This window comes from Monodelphis domestica, chromosome 3, assembly GCF_027887165.1.
Source record: "Monodelphis domestica isolate mMonDom1 chromosome 3, mMonDom1.pri, whole genome shotgun sequence".
In the NCBI taxonomy this organism is placed as follows: Eukaryota; Metazoa; Chordata; class Mammalia; order Didelphimorphia; family Didelphidae; genus Monodelphis; species Monodelphis domestica.
In genome coordinates, this window is record NC_077229.1 from 87942209 (window position 1) to 87958221 (window position 16013).

Below are 16013 nucleotides of genomic sequence, written 5' to 3' on the forward strand. Positions count from 1 at the left end.
TATCATTGCTTCACTCACTCCTCGCGTCTGCCTAGACGCTCACAGCTGAAACCGGTCAAAGTACTCCTCTTCCTTTGTCTCTTACTCCACAGCCCTTACACCCACGCTTCCGAAAACTCAAGTTCAATTTCTTCATCAATTGATTAGCCCTCTCTCCTAAGTGCGCAGCGCTGTGCCAGGTACTGAGAAGACAACACAAAATGAACTTCTCTAACCCTGGCCTCGAGAGTTCACAAGCGAATGACACTCACTCTGATTGCTTCCCTGGGCAGCTGCACCTGGCACGGGTTCACGCCTCCCCCGCAACCAGTGCGGCCCGCTTCGCTCAAGAAGGAGCTGTGGCCACTTGGATGGCGAGAGGGAGGAATTGGGGAAGGCGTGAGCTCTGCGCTTCCCGCTGCTCTCAGCCTGGGGTCCGGGCGGGAAGCAACTCGGCTGGAAACTGCAGACTAGGAAAGAGGAGCCGTGTAAGGAGCAGCGAGAGCTAAGGTTTTTGTATCTCCCGGTCTTTGAGGCGGTTCCGGGGCCACCCGCCAGCAAGAGGCCTGGCGAGGACAGGCAACCAGCCCAGGAGAGCTCGGAGCCCTAGCCTCATCCTTGTCCCGCGGGGACGCAGAAGGTGCCTCCTGCCTGCAGTGGGCTGCTCCTCTCCTAGGACTTGCCCAGGTTGGCAGGTCCCAGCTGGTCAGGCTTCATCTATATCCTAAGCTGCCTGCCTCCTCCTCCTTCCCGCCATCCCAAATTCGGTAAGTCGAGCAAAAACTGCCCTCCTGCCCCGTTCTGCCATATGGGTAACAAGGATTGCATTTGGGGTGGGGGTTCTCTGCGACCGTGCTTCTTCAAGTCTTCTCACGCGTGATCTGGAATCCCAGGTGTTGAGGGTAAGATCGGTCAGGGTGCCCGCCTGCCATCCTGGATTTCTCCCCTCGGGTTGGGTGTGAACGAGATCCCTTCTTGGCTTTGGGCAGTTGTTTGGAAGGGTGACGGTTCTGGTCCAGGAGAAGGAGCTTGATGCTCGGTGACTGTGCTCACCCAGTGCCCCTAAAGGGAATTATTGATAGGACAAAGGGAAGGCGGCTCCGCTTCCAGCTCTTAGAAGCCCTGGCTTCAGAAGTCTCTGGGGTGGGCACTGTTTCTCTCCACGGTGAACGTTATAAAGTCACCTGATGAAAGTGTAGGGAAGGAAAGATGGGAGGGAATGAAGGGTGAATTCAGCAACATGTGACTAATGTGCCCCAGAAGAGCACATTTATCCCACCTCTTATGTACTCTAACTTGTCTCCTAACTGAAATAAAGCATAGAGGCTGGAGAAAAGTGTTATTGGGAACAAGGTCAGCAAGGGAAGATGGGAGGAAATTGAGTAGTTATGGGAAGGAGGGAGGATTTGGAAGGGAAAGGCACCTCCTTACAGCTGTCAATACCAAAAAGCTAGTTTCTAAAATGACATAAATGTGTTTTAGTCCAGAAAAATGAATGCTTCACCAGCTTCAGGAACTGGATCCCGTCCTGAAGGAAACAATGGGAGACCTTTTTTTTATGCTCAGCCCACAGCACAGACCCAGTTCCCAAATCCATGGTACCTGAATCCTGTCTATAGTCCTTATTGTGTGTCAGCAGCAGGTAAGGCCAGTGACAACTACAAACCTATAGAACAGCTTTCTTAAGTGCTTATTTTTAAAAAATGCCTCAATAGACAAACAATTTTCTACTTGTTGCCCCATTTTTTCCTCTGGTGTTTTCTAAAACCAAAAAGACTGGAGGCCAGTAGAACTGGAGACAGTGAATGACTGTCTTGGGAAAGCAACTTTTGATTCAGTAGTGGCAAATAATATGAAAGCTATTTTAAAAATGGAATGTGACATCCCTCAAAAGTAGTAACTTCCTGGTTCCTGCAAACAATGAAATACAAGTTAAAATAGTCACGTGTTGGAGAGAGGATTTCTGGATGAGAGATTAGGATTAGGCAGCTTTCTGCTAAATGGTTCAGTGGATAGAGGGCCAAGCCTGGAGATGGGAGGTCCTGGGTTCAGGAAGTGGTCTCAGACATTTCCTAGTTGTATGATCATGAGCAAGTTAGTGCTCTATTGCTTTGGAACCCTTATTTAGTGTTGATTCTAAGACAGAAGGTAAGGGTTTGGGGTATGGGGAAAGGATCAGACTGCTTTAAGGTTCCTTTTAGGTCTAAACATTTCATTTGACTCACTCATAGAATTTTAGAGCCATCAGGAAAGCATGTTTTTTCTTACCTTTTAAAAGTACCTATTTATATCTTACAAGTCCCTGACCATCCTTTGCTTAAGAAAATTTCAGTTAAAAAAAAAAGTATTTGCATCTTACATGACAATTATGATGCCACATTAGTCATTGGAATGGCAAACATAATCAATCCTCTTTAAGAAATTAATTTAATTTTAGGAAACTAGTCTAAACATTTTGTAGTCAGAATTTCCTTTTCAAAAAGTTATCTACACAATGTGCCTTGTAGCATGTAGTTAATATCATTTCAGTCCTAGTAAGGTCTCCTTTTCTGAAGACTTCTCTCACAGACACACTAACCAAAATAGCCTTCAGCCCAAGAATTCTTAGTTTGGACTCTGTTCCCTCAGCCAAATTGTGTAAGTGACAGCCTTCAGTTGACATAGTCAGCTTGTTATTACAACTTTGTTTGGCCTCCTCTTGGAGGAGGGGGGAAGAATTTGGCTCATCCAGGTCTAAAGCCAATTCCTATCTCTATAGGACATTCACTCTTCTTGCATTCCTACCAAGTTAATACTGAGTACAGCATCAGGCACTTGTGAACAAACTTCTAATAAGTATTTGTAAGGGAGGGTGAGAAATGGAGTCCCCCATCACTGATTCAGGACCAGAGTGTGGTAAAGATGGAATGGAGCCAATGGTGGAGAGAGGGGGATGGATTGTTTTCCTCTCTCTTTCCCTGGTAAACACCACACTGGTTGCCTTCAGAATCACAGGTTACTGTTCCCTCAAAGACTTGGTTGAAATAAAGTACAGGACAGACAGCTTCTTCCTCTCTGAGGAGAGAAGTGTAACTTTCCTCCCCCCAAACTCCCAGTCTCCCTTCTTGGATACTATGAAGCAGGCACTTGATCTAGTAAACAGCTATTTACTCTAAAGGAACACATGAAAAGTAGGGCAAGTGAGTTTGTGGAATAAGGTAATAGGAAGGTGGGAAATGGGAACTACCTAAAGATAACAATTGAACCCCTTCTCCCCAAGTCCTGCAGGGTCAGGCTTTGCCTGCCTGATCCTCTGGGGTCAATTGTGAGAACTGCCCTGACTCCTAGCTGTCCTAGCTATGATATTAAGTTCAAGGACTGTTTAGAGGGATTGAAAGGACATCTTCTTGTGGTGAATGGCTTTCTGGCAAAGTCCTATTCACTTTGGTTTGTCTTCCACTGGATACTGGGGTCTGGCTTCACTGGAGGATGCTCTAGGCTAGGGGTCCCCAAACTACAGCCCGTGGGCCACATGCAGCTCCCTGAGGTCATGTATCCAGCCCCCATCACACTTCTGGAAGGGGTACCTCTTTCATTGGTGGTCAGTGAGAGGAGCACTGTATGTGGCAGCGCCACAAAACATGGCGGTGCTCACATACAGTACTATTTCTGGTAACATAATTCTTTGTTTGGTGCCTTAAAACAAGGCACTGGGCAAAGGATTATGCAGCTTCACAATGGAAGATGTCAGCATGAGCAGGATCTGGGGGAGGGGATTCTGCACTGTGTATACTGCTGCTCATTTAGGGTTAGGGTTAGGTTTTTATAGTTGGGCCCTCCAAGGGTCTGAGGGACAGTGAACTGACCCCTTGTGTAAAAAGTTTGGGGACCCCTGCTCTAGGCTCAGAGATTCCCTCAGATCAACCTCCCTTGTGGGCTTCCCAAAGAGAAGTGGGTTCAACTGTTTGGGTCTTTTCAGTTCCTCTGTTCCTTCTCCGGAATTCTCTCTCCTTCTTGCCCTTCCCCAGCTTGAGTTGGTCTTCCAGCTTGATAAATCTGCTTTCTTCTCTTACATATTTTTGAGTAAGAACATGTGGTCTCTACATGAGTAGATTTTCTAGGATAGACCTGAAAGCCTAGAAAATACACATCCCTTTTCTTTCATTTATCAGGCCCATATATCTTACCAAATATAAGGTAGAACCATTGCTATCATAGATCAAATTTAATTTGAGTTGACTAAGAACTCACTACAGAAACTCACCTTTAAACTTTTTTTGTCTTGTTTTTCTTCCTTAGGCTTTAGAAATGGAAATCCCTTCATTCCCTATTATTCAGTTGCTCTCCCTGAGTATCCTGGCTTTCTCTTGCCACGGGCTCCTGTGCCCACCAGAATGAACAGAAGGCCCTATTTTCATCCTCAGCTTTCATTTCCCATGTTCCAACATGCTACACATTTTCCCCATTACAACAGCCCTGGGAAAAAAAAAGAAACCAAAGAGACCCAGACTGATCCCCAACAGCATGAAAGCAAGCACAAAAGACAACATGTCCAATTAGATTCTAGTGGCTGCAAAAATATGAGGAGCAGTAAAGGTATAATGACTAACATTGCCTCTGAAAAATCAGATGCAGTTTTGTCTTCCCTTGTACAAGACGGGGGGCTTCATAGTAAGAGCCCTTCAGCAACGATGACACACAGAAGCATTCCTCCAGGAAGCTATACCCTCGAAAAGGAAGAGGTGAGAATAGAATATGGAAATGGTTCTCCTGCGACACAGTTCTGGAATTCCTTTAAAGAAAACATCCCTATTTATAATTTGACACCAGAAAACATAGTACAATGTGATTTATTTTCAGTGAGCTCCTGTGAGAGACTGGGGGTTCTATATACCCCTCATAAGAGAGAAGTGCCAACAGTAGAATATTCGGAAGAAGACAAAGCAGGTGTTATGTTGACCAAACAGTGTCATGAAACTGTTAAAGATAAAGAGATCCAGATGCCAGGACCTAGCCTAGAAGGAAGTTTAGATAAATATAAGAAAAACATTCAGAAATGCTCAAACCTCCTTGATGCAGCAAACCAATGGCAATCTGATGACCTGAATAGATCAGGTAAAAAGATTCACTCAATGGCAAATCCAAGACTGTCAGTGTCAAGGACACCAAATAGGTCTACTCAAGAATTGAGCCAGCAAGCAGGATCCATTTGTTCTAGCATGGAGGCCATTAATGGTCTGAGTCAAGGGCCCCCTAGTCCAAATAAGTACAATGGGCAAACCAAATTAAGAGACAATTTTTGGAGGAATGAATTGGGCAAGATCATTACTTCTCCCACCTGGCTGGCTCTCTTTGAGAAAGTTGATGCCAGCATCCGTCCTTTGCCACAGAGAAAAAGCCCAAGTGTTACCTCCATGGAGCCATCTTCTATAGAGGAAGAATCTTCTCTGGACAATTTGCCCATGACTGACTTTGTACCTGAGAAGAATATGTATTCCAAAAGCACAGAAAGTATCAAACAGGAGGAGGTTGACATCCAAGATGATCATGACAATGAGGAGGAAGAGGAGGGACTGATGATGATGGTGGGTGAAGTTGATGGTGTAGTTGTCCAGGATGCCAAAGAAAACTCAAGAGTGAAGCTTAAAGAACCTATGACAATAGGCAGGGAGCAGGAAGCCCTGCCTAGGTATCTCTCCCAGAAAACCCACTTGCTCAAGAAAAAGAGAGAATGTCTCTCTGATCTGGATTCTGAAGATTTGTTGGGAATAGAAGATGATGCTGATGATGATTTGGATGAAGTAAAATATATTTTTGAAGCCATTGACCCACAAGAAGATCTGACCCCTTCCAATGAGATCTTTTACCAAGAAATTGGTCGGCGGGTAATCTGGAAGCCACCTCATTCTACCATGTCTCCCCAGTTAATTGTCTGGCCTGTAAAAAACAAAGGCAAGAAAAAAATTGGTGCCTATGAAAGTGCTGCCCTCTTTCATAAGCTTAAGGATAGAGACTACTATGAAACTGTTTATGGAAAGTTGATGAAAAGACAGATAATGGGCAAGCAAGAAGGTGAGCTACACAGAATCTTAAGGAAATGTTCTCAAAGTTTCTTACTTTGAAAATGCCTAGGCCTACTTTTTAATGATGATGGTGTTGGTAGTTGGGGAGTGGAAAAAGAAAATTCATTAACATCTTGCACTTAAAAAGCATTTAAATATTCTTTTCAATTCTTTTTTTTGAGCCTTTCAACAGGTTTGTGGACAGAACTATAACTTGAAGTTTTAGCACCCAGAGCAGCCTCTCCCTGCAGCAAGTAGTCCCAAGTAGGGTAAATAGCATGAAATGTGTCCTGAAAACAACTTTCTAATTTATTCTGTGAAAGTAACAACTGATGCAATCACAAGTTCATTTAAGAGAAAAATTTGATATTTTGCTAGTGTGGGGAATTGACTGTCATTTGGAAGAGATCTAATCAAAACTATGAGATTTGAGGTCTAACAGGTGGTAGCTTGGAGCAGTAGAAAGAACACCAGTCTAGATTCAGGGAACTTGGGTTCAAATCCTACTTCTCATATTTCTATTATTTGCACAAGTCATTTACCATTTCTAGATCACCATTTTCTCATCTGTAAAGTGAGGGGACTAGATTAGATGTCCTTTCCAAGGTCCCTTCCACCTCTAATTCTCTGATCCTTAGTTCTATTAGAAAAGTCCTAGGTTCCTTCCCATACAGTCTCTGGGAAATAAAGTAGCTTTAGGATTATCGTTCTCCTCCCTTGCCTATTCTCACTCCTGAACCTTATTACAAAGTACTTATTGTTGTTATAGAAGGAGGGTAGAAAAGAGACTCATCTCCTTGGAAAGGATGGAAAGAAGGAAATGGACCTAGGAACGGGACAAAAAAGGTGAATCATTTGGGGAATTATTTATGAACACAAGAAAAGGGAGGAGTGAACAGTCTATAATCTGCTTCCTAGAAGCATCTTTTCTCTTTTGCCTTTCCCCTTGGTTAGCATCTAAACTCCTGTTGCCCTTATCTCCTATTCTCCTGGAGTATGTAGGTTTAACTGTGGTGCCCTCTAAATTGCCTCATCTTAGAGTGAGGTCCTAGTGTCCCTGGGCAAGTTGTGGCTCTGTAATCTAGGCATTCAGCAGTCAGTGAACTTCTTAAGTGTATTTGACTTTCTGTCATACCATCCTAGAAAGTACGTAGTAGGGGTAGGGAATAAGTATCTGCCCTCTTGGAGTCCCCAGTTCTGTTGAGCAATAGAATTGAGTGATACATTCATCACATGCAGGGGATATTAGGGGTTCAGAGTCGAAAAAGAAGACAGGGTGAGGTGGATGAGACGTGAAAGATGAGTGAAGTTCAGAAAGAATAAGGTAAGTTCGGAAGACATGGAAGACAAAGAAGGAAATATCCTGAGTAGACATATTCAAGCCTGAGCTTAGCTTTTTGGAAAAGGGAAACACTATAGAGTGTGGTAGTGACAGTCTTGCAGTAGGATTAATAGGGTGCAGTCAAATTAAGGGGGCTCTTGAATGTTGAGAGAAAGTTAAGAGTTTATCCTATAGGCAATAGTGATCCACTGGGATGACAATTTTAGGTCTATATAATTGGTCATTTTAAATTCAGTATGTTTTCTCCCCACCCCACAGTCCTTTACTTTGTGATCGACACCTTCTCTAGAGTTGTTTGAGACACAAAGATCTCTAGTAACTTAGAACTGCCTCACACAGCCAGTATGTGAGAGGCAAAAATTGAACCTATGCCAGTAATGCCTCTCAGGGGTGGGTTTTTTCCTGGCATGCTATCGTTTAATTTTTCTCGACCCTATGAGACAGTACATGTATTATTCCCACCCTTATAAAACGAGCAAAGGCACTTGCTTAAGACCACACAGATAATGGCTAAACTGAGACCTGGAATCCAGTGCTAGTGGACTAGAGCCATGAAAACTGGCTCTAGTTGGTTGAAGCCATACTACAGCATGCTACTTCATATGTATTTTAGGGAATTTAATATGCTGGTATCCTAAGACTGATAGGAGAAGAAGAGACAGGGAAGCAGAAAGAGGGATTAAGAAGCTGTGGAGGTTTTTAACTTTCTGTTTAAGGAAATCAACTCTCTCTCCCTCAGAGTGAAAATGATGCAGATGAGTTTGGGATCTGCGTTGGTTGAGGGATGTTCCTCTTTGGGAATTCCCTATACCAACGAATTAGGGATACGGTGTTATAGTCTCTCTCTCTCTCTTGTCTTCTATCTCCCCACCACCACCACCTCCCTGCAAATGCTGTTGAAGATGTCTACATAAGTCATGATGAGGGTTATAACTAGTGTAAATGGGAATAGAAAGGGAAGCATTAGGGGTGTTTAATAGAAAAATATACAGGATTTGGTAACTCTTCTTTTATAATAAAGATTAATGAAAGATTGAACCCAGGTAGTAGAGAATAATAGTAACATCAATGATAGGAATAGTACCTTTTTAGCCTTATTTTGTATTGTTCTCTTTACTCAAACCAAACTAAACTTTAGTTCTTTCCAATCCTAATCAGAGCTTTTTGCCTAGAGACACCCAGTTGATGCAAAGGATAGAATGCTGGACTTGGAGTCAGGAAGACCTGAGTTCAAATCCTGTCTCAGACACTTACTAGGGCTATATACCTGGGCAATTCAGTTAACCTACTTCAGCCTTAATTTCTCTATCTATAAAATGGAGACAATAATAGCACTTTTCTTACAGGGTTGTTACATGGACTAAAAGAATACAGGGGTAAAAATGTTTTACAAACTTTATTCTATAAAGACTATTATCATTATTGCTTTTATTCCAGCTGCATTTGCTCATACACACATCAATGTCTGTCCCTAGAATGCATTCATACTTCATCATGGCTTTTAAAAATCCTCTTGGGGGCAGCTGGGTAGCTCAGTGGATTGAGAGCCAGGTCTGGAGATGGGAGGTCCTAGGTTCAAATCTGGCCTCAGCTACTTCCTAGCTGTGTGACCCTGGGCAAGTCACTTGACCCCCATTGCCTAGCCCTTACCACTCTTCTGCCTTGGAGGCAATACACAGTATTGACAGGCAATACACAGTATTGACTCCAAGACAGAAGGTAAGGGTTTAAAAAAAAATCCTCTTATTTCCAACTTTAGTCCAAGTGCCACCTCCTCCACAAAACTTTCCATTATTATTCCCTTCCCAGTTAAAAATATTATCTCTTAAATATTTTCTAGAATAACTTGTATATATATTGCCTTTTCCTCATCACATTCTACTTTGTAACTATCCCAGTGGAGAGAGCACTGAGTGTGAAGATATCAAATGATCTTAAAAGCAACTTGCATGGTGCCTGGCACATAGTATGTGCTAAACAAATGCTTATTTACTTCCCTTCTTGTCAGCACGTGTACCTACTCTCTCCCTTGTAGACTGTAAGTGAATTATAAGCAGGTACTCTGTCCTTTATCATCTTTATATCCCTTTACCCTACACATAATAGGAATTTAATATTGAATAACAGGGAGACATCAGAAGATACTGTGTAACATTACTTGTGACAGTGGTCTTTCAATGTGCTAGAATTGTAGACTTGTCATTAGGACTCCATTGAATGGTTAGAACATGGTTAGAATAAAGAAGTAAAAAGAAATAGCAAATTGCTGAAGAAGGCACAGGGTAAGATCCCTTTACTAATGGGGAGAAAGCACAGGCAAGGGCTAAGAACTGAGTTTGGGGAAATATGTACAATGATAAGGAGGAAGAAGGGCAGAGTAGAGCAAGCAAGAGTTGTTAAGGGGAGTCAGAAGATTGTGTGGAATATCAGGAAAGGACTGTATCCCAAGCCAATGGAGAAAAGTGGTTTTGTTCTTGTTTAGAAAAGTGTTTTGAAAGGAAGGCTATTATCAAATGCAGTAAAAGGGTGCAAGAGAGTGGGAACTGGTAAAACTTTTGAACTAACACTATCTTCTCGGATGGGTACCAGCTTTGTATAAATGGAGATTTTGAACCTAGATTTTGAGTTAGCCATTTTCAAATTTTCCCTACCTTACCACCATCACTGCTGATGCTACATCATGCAAGAAGAGAGGACGTGGGAGGCATTACTGCCAGTTAAACACCAATCTCCACAACGTGAAGACTCAGGAGTGATTATAGGGAATTCTGGGAAATACCAAGGACTTCTAGGGAATGAAGTCAAAGGTTCAATATCTCCCTTTATACAGCTAGGGGACTGAAGTAATAGTGCAAGAGGAAAGAATGAGTGGTAAGAAAATGGAAACTATGGGGAGAAATTAACTCATCTGAAATAAAGTGGATGTGATAAATTGTGAGGTAATAAGGAAACAGTCTATGTTTATCTAATCACTATGATATAACTTACGGAAAGGCAATTAGCCTCTCTAGATGTCTCACTTCAATGCAAAGTTGGGATTCCACAGTACTGCTTATAAATATTTACCAGTCTGAAGGGAGAGAGTTAGATCAAAACCTCTCAGGTTCCCTTCCGGCCAAAAGTCTGACTCTAACAATTCTGTTATATTAAAATTTTAGGAAAAATACAAACTACATCCAATAGAATTTTCCACTATTAAAAAATTGACCACCTACTTAGCTATTAAGGCTTAAATGTCAAACTTTCATCACTGTAGCACACCCTCAGAAAATAAAATAGTAGAGAATAACCTTTCTTCTTTGTTCCCCTGCCCCTTTCTTTCGAGAGCTTTTTCAAGATATCCAGGAACCAAGAAAAGTATGTTTTTGCACAGGTCAACTAGCTAATAAAACTATTTGGAACATCTAAACATATGCACCTTTCTTTTTTCTGGTTCCATATTTAAATTTCTACCTCATTAAGTAGACTACAAAAGCAAGATTTGATGGTGACAGGAGAGGATATCTGGGTTAAAAGTGCTGCTAAACCCAAATTCACCAGTCAGAATATGTCCTGTACTGTCAGGAGCAAGGAACAAGGTATGCATTTTCATATCCTCACTGCATAACATATATTGTAGTTAATTTTAAAAAATACTAGCTAGCTTTTATATAGGGCTTTAAGACTCACAAGATGTGCAAAGCACTTTACAAATACTTAATTTAATCCTCATATTTAAGGTAGTTGCCATTATCTCCAATTTACAGATGAAGAAACCAAGTCTGAAAAGTTGTGACTTTAGGACAACTCAACCAGTAAGTATTTGAAACTGGATTTGAAACTGAGTTTCAATGACTCCAAATCTAACACTCTAACCCACTGAACCACTTAGCTGGAACAATATATCAAAGCTTTCAATCTGGAAATCATTTTATGTTAGATAGAAGGAATGTAGTCTTGTACAGGAGTGGGTAAGCTATAAAGATAGGTGGTTCTGGGTTCAAATCTGAATTCAGACACGTCCTATCATTAAAAAAAAAAAGAAAATAGAAGGGGACAGGTATTTGCCTTCAGTGGATAGAGAGCCAAGTCCTTATCACTCTTCTACCTTGGAATGAATACTTAGTATCATCTGAAGACAGAAAGTAAGAGTTTAAAAAAAAGTAGGGGTGAGGAAATAGTTTGTTTTAATATCTTGACTATCTTGTCAAGTTCTTTGACTTGGATCATCTCTATTTTGGCTTTCAAGAAGGTGATCTCTGAGGTAGCTATTCAGTTACTAACTTTAACTACTTTACTGGATTCCAGGGTTGTAAGATAGCCATAGACTGTGTGAATTTTAAAAACTACTCAGACTGTACTTTAGAAGATCTGATTTAGCTATTTCCGTGTAACAATGGAGATACTTTGTCTAACAGAATCAGGAATGTATTGTGAACTTGGAAATTATTCCACCCTACTCAGATAGTACTTTAGGGGAAGATAAAGTTGTAAACTCCTGATTGAACAATGAAGGTATTTAACTCATACCTTATAGTGAAGCTAGAACTTTAAGCTAAGTCTATTTTTAGATGTAATACAAAAAGGTGTTAATTACTTATAAAGGTTAAATTAATCACAAAAAGGTCAAGTAACTAACAAAAGGTGAACTTAACAAAGAAGTGTGAAGTACTCAAAAGATATAATCTAACCATAGAAGGTGAGAACTAAAGAGTGGACAGTCCTGGAGAAAATCTAATCAAAGAAGGTGAGAACTAAAGAATGGGCAGTCCTGGAAAAAAGCATCTGCTGTTATTGGTAGACATAAAAATTTAGGGGAAGTGACATAAGAGAAAATCTCTTTAAAAGGAGGCTAGAAAAGGCAGTTGATAGAGAGTTCAGTGAATTCAGGACTGAAACTCAGCCTGGAGGACTCCCTCAGAGAGCTTCCTTGAGAACGGTCTAGTGGTGAGTGATAAGGCTGATTCCCTTTCCTTTGGGTTCAGGGAGGCCACTTTGGCAAAAGCCTTTAACTACTGCCTGGCTCAGCCTGAGCCGGAGCAGTTTAAATTAACTCTTTCTCTCTCTCTTCTCCTTAATTCCTTCTCTCTATATTAATTAAAATCACCATAATTTCCAGCTGACTTGGGTATTTTATTATTTGGGATTTTCTCTGGCGACCAATTAATTTAGATTTTCAAGTCACAATGCTAAAATTATCCTTACAACTGGCCTAGACAAAAAGAGAACATTTAAGACAAATGAAAACAGACAAAAGGAAGAAAATAAGCATTTATTTAGTGCCTAATATATGCCAGGCACTGTACTAAGTGCTTTTACAGTTATTATTTTATCCTTACAAACAAGCCTGAGAGGTAGACACTTATTGTTCTCACTTTTAAAGTTAACGTAACTGCAAACCAAGATAAAGTGACTTGTCCAGGGTCACAGAGATTGTCTTAGGTCAAATTTGAACTTGGATCTTCCAAACTTCAATCCCAGTGCTCTGTCCACTGAACCATGTAGCTGCCTAGTAGTTTGGAACTATGATGTTCTTTCTTCATATCTAACCATGTGGCAGCAGAAGTTTAATACAACTCCTTCCTTCAGTTAAATTGGACAGGTCCAAAAGGAAGATGCTCCATAAACACAAGAACATGAGACCTGAAGCAGAAACTGTTGAAGTATGGGCAGTACCTAAATGCAGTGCACACAGAGGTGGGTATGAGGCTCCATTGGCTGTGTAGATACAAAATCTGATGGAATATAATAATCTGGTCTTGGGATTCCTCTAGCTCTGAGCTCCCAGTCAAGATACAATCTTTATAAAAAGCTGGGAATTGAAGTTTTGTGAGTAATTTTGTCAGGAGGAGGAAGACTCTTTAATGGAATAAGCAAGTGTATAGATAGGACTCAACTGTGTGCCGAAAGATAAAATTGGCACTTATATGAGTTTTTTCTTCTATATGACTCATAAAGTTGTAGGATAACTGTGTTATGGATTAAATAAGTATTTTTGCAGGTAGTTCTATGAAACTGATGCATCTTTAACACCCTTTGGAAGACATGTTCAAATTTTTTACTTAAAAATTGGGTTGTTGGAATTTTCTTCTCTTCTGCTATGATGCCAGCTGCATAAGGTGTCTCCCTATTGACAAATGCTTATACTAACATATAGGAGAAAATCCCTGGGATGGGGAAGGGAGAGAGAGGAAGGCAAATAAAGACACAAAACACCAAAGCCTCAGTTTATGAAATTATAAAACCTTTTTTAAAAACAGCTTTAAAATTATGCAATGGATAGGAGCTAAGCATGAATTTAACAATAATCTTGGACCATATGTGCTGTGAAAAAGTAGTTTTAAAAGACTAATTTATTCAATCCTTTGCAGGATATGGATTGAGGAAAACCAGCCACTGAAAATAAAATATTCCTGCCTGGGACAATTGATGACAAGGATATGGAGCCTGGCTATTTTTATTTTGTCCTGGGTTAGAGCTAGCAAAATTCATATATACTTATAACGGTAAAACAATCATCTTGTATAATGCTGTATAATCTTTTGAACAAAATCTGGTTGAGATACCTTCAAAGTGTAAATGGTTTAATAACAAATAAATAGAATTGCATAAATGTATAGCTTTCATTTTTCTCTGGTGGGGGGAAGAAGCTGCTGAGTGCATTTCTAAAAATTACATAGAAATTTGGTTACTTAGTTTATGAACTTTTCTTTTTAACTCTTTCATCATCATCAATATCTGTCAACATCTGAGTGTCTTATTCTTCCTTTTATTGTGTGGAAGGGGAGGTAGTCTAAACCAATCAAGTGTGAATATTAAGTTTAGTATTGAAATGGTGAACCATAGAAACAAGGGAAGCTATTGGGTTACCTAATGAAAAGTGATAAAATAAAGCAGGTTAAAATATTCTTGCTAATCAGAGAAGAACTAGGCTCAGGAATCATTTCCCAAGAGTACTTCCACTTGGTTTCTACTTCATAGTACAACATGCCTTTTCCATAATAAACTAATTACCTAAAATAGCTGATTGAATATGAAAAAATGCATCAACAACTGAACTCCCTCAGTTGCCTTTCTCCTCTGATTGGAGGGCTGGATGAACACATAAGCACTCAACTTCTCCCAAAACCTTTCATTATAGAGGACTGAGATATGAACTTCCCAGGTTAACACTCCATTTTCCATCATTAGCTCCTCTCAGTTTCAATTCTATGGAACATCATGCCTACTTTTCACTTCCTTTTGCATGTTGTCTTCCCTCATTAGATTATAAGCCTCATGAGGACAGGGGCTGACTTTTTTTTACCTTCTGTCAAAAAATCAATACTGTGTATTGGCTTCAATACAGAAGAGTGATGAGTTAGGCAATTGAGATCAAGTGACTTGTCCAGGGTCACACAGCTGAGAAGTGTCCATAATAAACAAATCACCTAAAATAGCTGATTGATATATTTTTTTCATATTCAACAATGGGAAGTGTCTGAGGTCAGATTTGAACCTAGGGCCTCCCATCTCCAGATGCAGCTCTCTATCCACTGAATCAGCTGCTGTTTAATAAATTGAATAGTCCCTGTACTTCCTACCTAGTTAAGATAAGGACATGAGTCTTTAAAAAATAAAAATAGATATCTAAATTGGTTATGTTGTAACTGAAGAAATTGATTCAGTGAAGTTAGTCAAGACTGGGCCTAGAATCCAGGTCTTCAAACTCCCAAGCCTTAATTCTTTCTGTTCTGCCATATGGTCTTTTTCATGTTTAAAGAAAGGTACAGGTGGTTAATATAGAGCTGTCCCTCAACATTAATGACTGAGATAAATCCCGGGATTTGGAGAAGACTTGATTATGTCTTTATATGCACAATTGCCAGATTTGATCCTGGCTTAGAACCTCACTGAATCTCAGGCTGCTTGAGATAAATATATAGCAGATATGATCAATTTTTATAGTGGCACAGTCATTTCTGTCTTGTGCCTGGTATTTAAGTTTGTTCCTAAAGGCAATTATCCCATGTAATGAGCAAAAGATGAAATGAAGAAACAATGATTTGATCTCAGCATATTGATTAATCAAATAATGCATGCCCATTGCCTAAGAAATTGGGACCAAGCCCCTTCCTCAATTTAGGGTGGGAGAGACAAATTTGTATACATTAAAATGAATTTATCAAATAAGACCAATTAATTTAAAGGAAACAATACAACTAAGTAATTTGATTTCTAATTGGTTGAAAGATTAGGGACTTTCCAAGTTGGGAGAGGGAGACTGAATAGATACAATTTTCTGGAATTCAGGAAAGAGATATTCCACTCCTCTGCAAGTATCTATAAACAATCAAAGGAAAATGGAAATAATTAACTGATCAATATGGAACCAGTTTTCAGATAAGACATATAGGTTGCTTGAAATGTGGAATTATGAGAAAACTCCTTCCATCAATCTTGGGATATGACTGTGTTTCTGGTCAATATAACTTGAGACCTTGGTTAAAGACTTAGGACAAGATTCAAAGAACACAGTAAACTTTTTTCATAAAACAGAATTTGTACTAGTACCCATAATTGAATAGAAAGGGAACGAATCTAGCTCCAGAACTGAGTCACAAGATGAAGACAATGTGTTCATTTAATTCCACAATTAATAACTTGCTGAGGTTAGATTTGAACCCAAATCC

At 40.2% G+C, this 16013-nt stretch overlaps 1 protein-coding gene across 1 annotated transcript; it reads left to right on the forward strand.

The window, feature by feature from the left end:
* The first annotated feature begins 291 nt into the window (after window positions 1–291).
* On the forward strand, window positions 292–14294 carry LOC103098148 (uncharacterized). The gene is made up of 5 exons (XM_007489150.2): window positions 292–746; window positions 1462–1621; window positions 4258–6030; window positions 12931–13038; window positions 13713–14294. The coding sequence occupies exons 2-5, from the start codon at window positions 1471–1473 to the stop codon at window positions 13739–13741; spliced, it is 2061 nt and encodes a 686-aa protein (XP_007489212.1). The 5' UTR covers window positions 292–746; window positions 1462–1470; the 3' UTR covers window positions 13742–14294.
* The last annotated feature ends 1719 nt before the right edge of the window (window positions 14295–16013 follow it).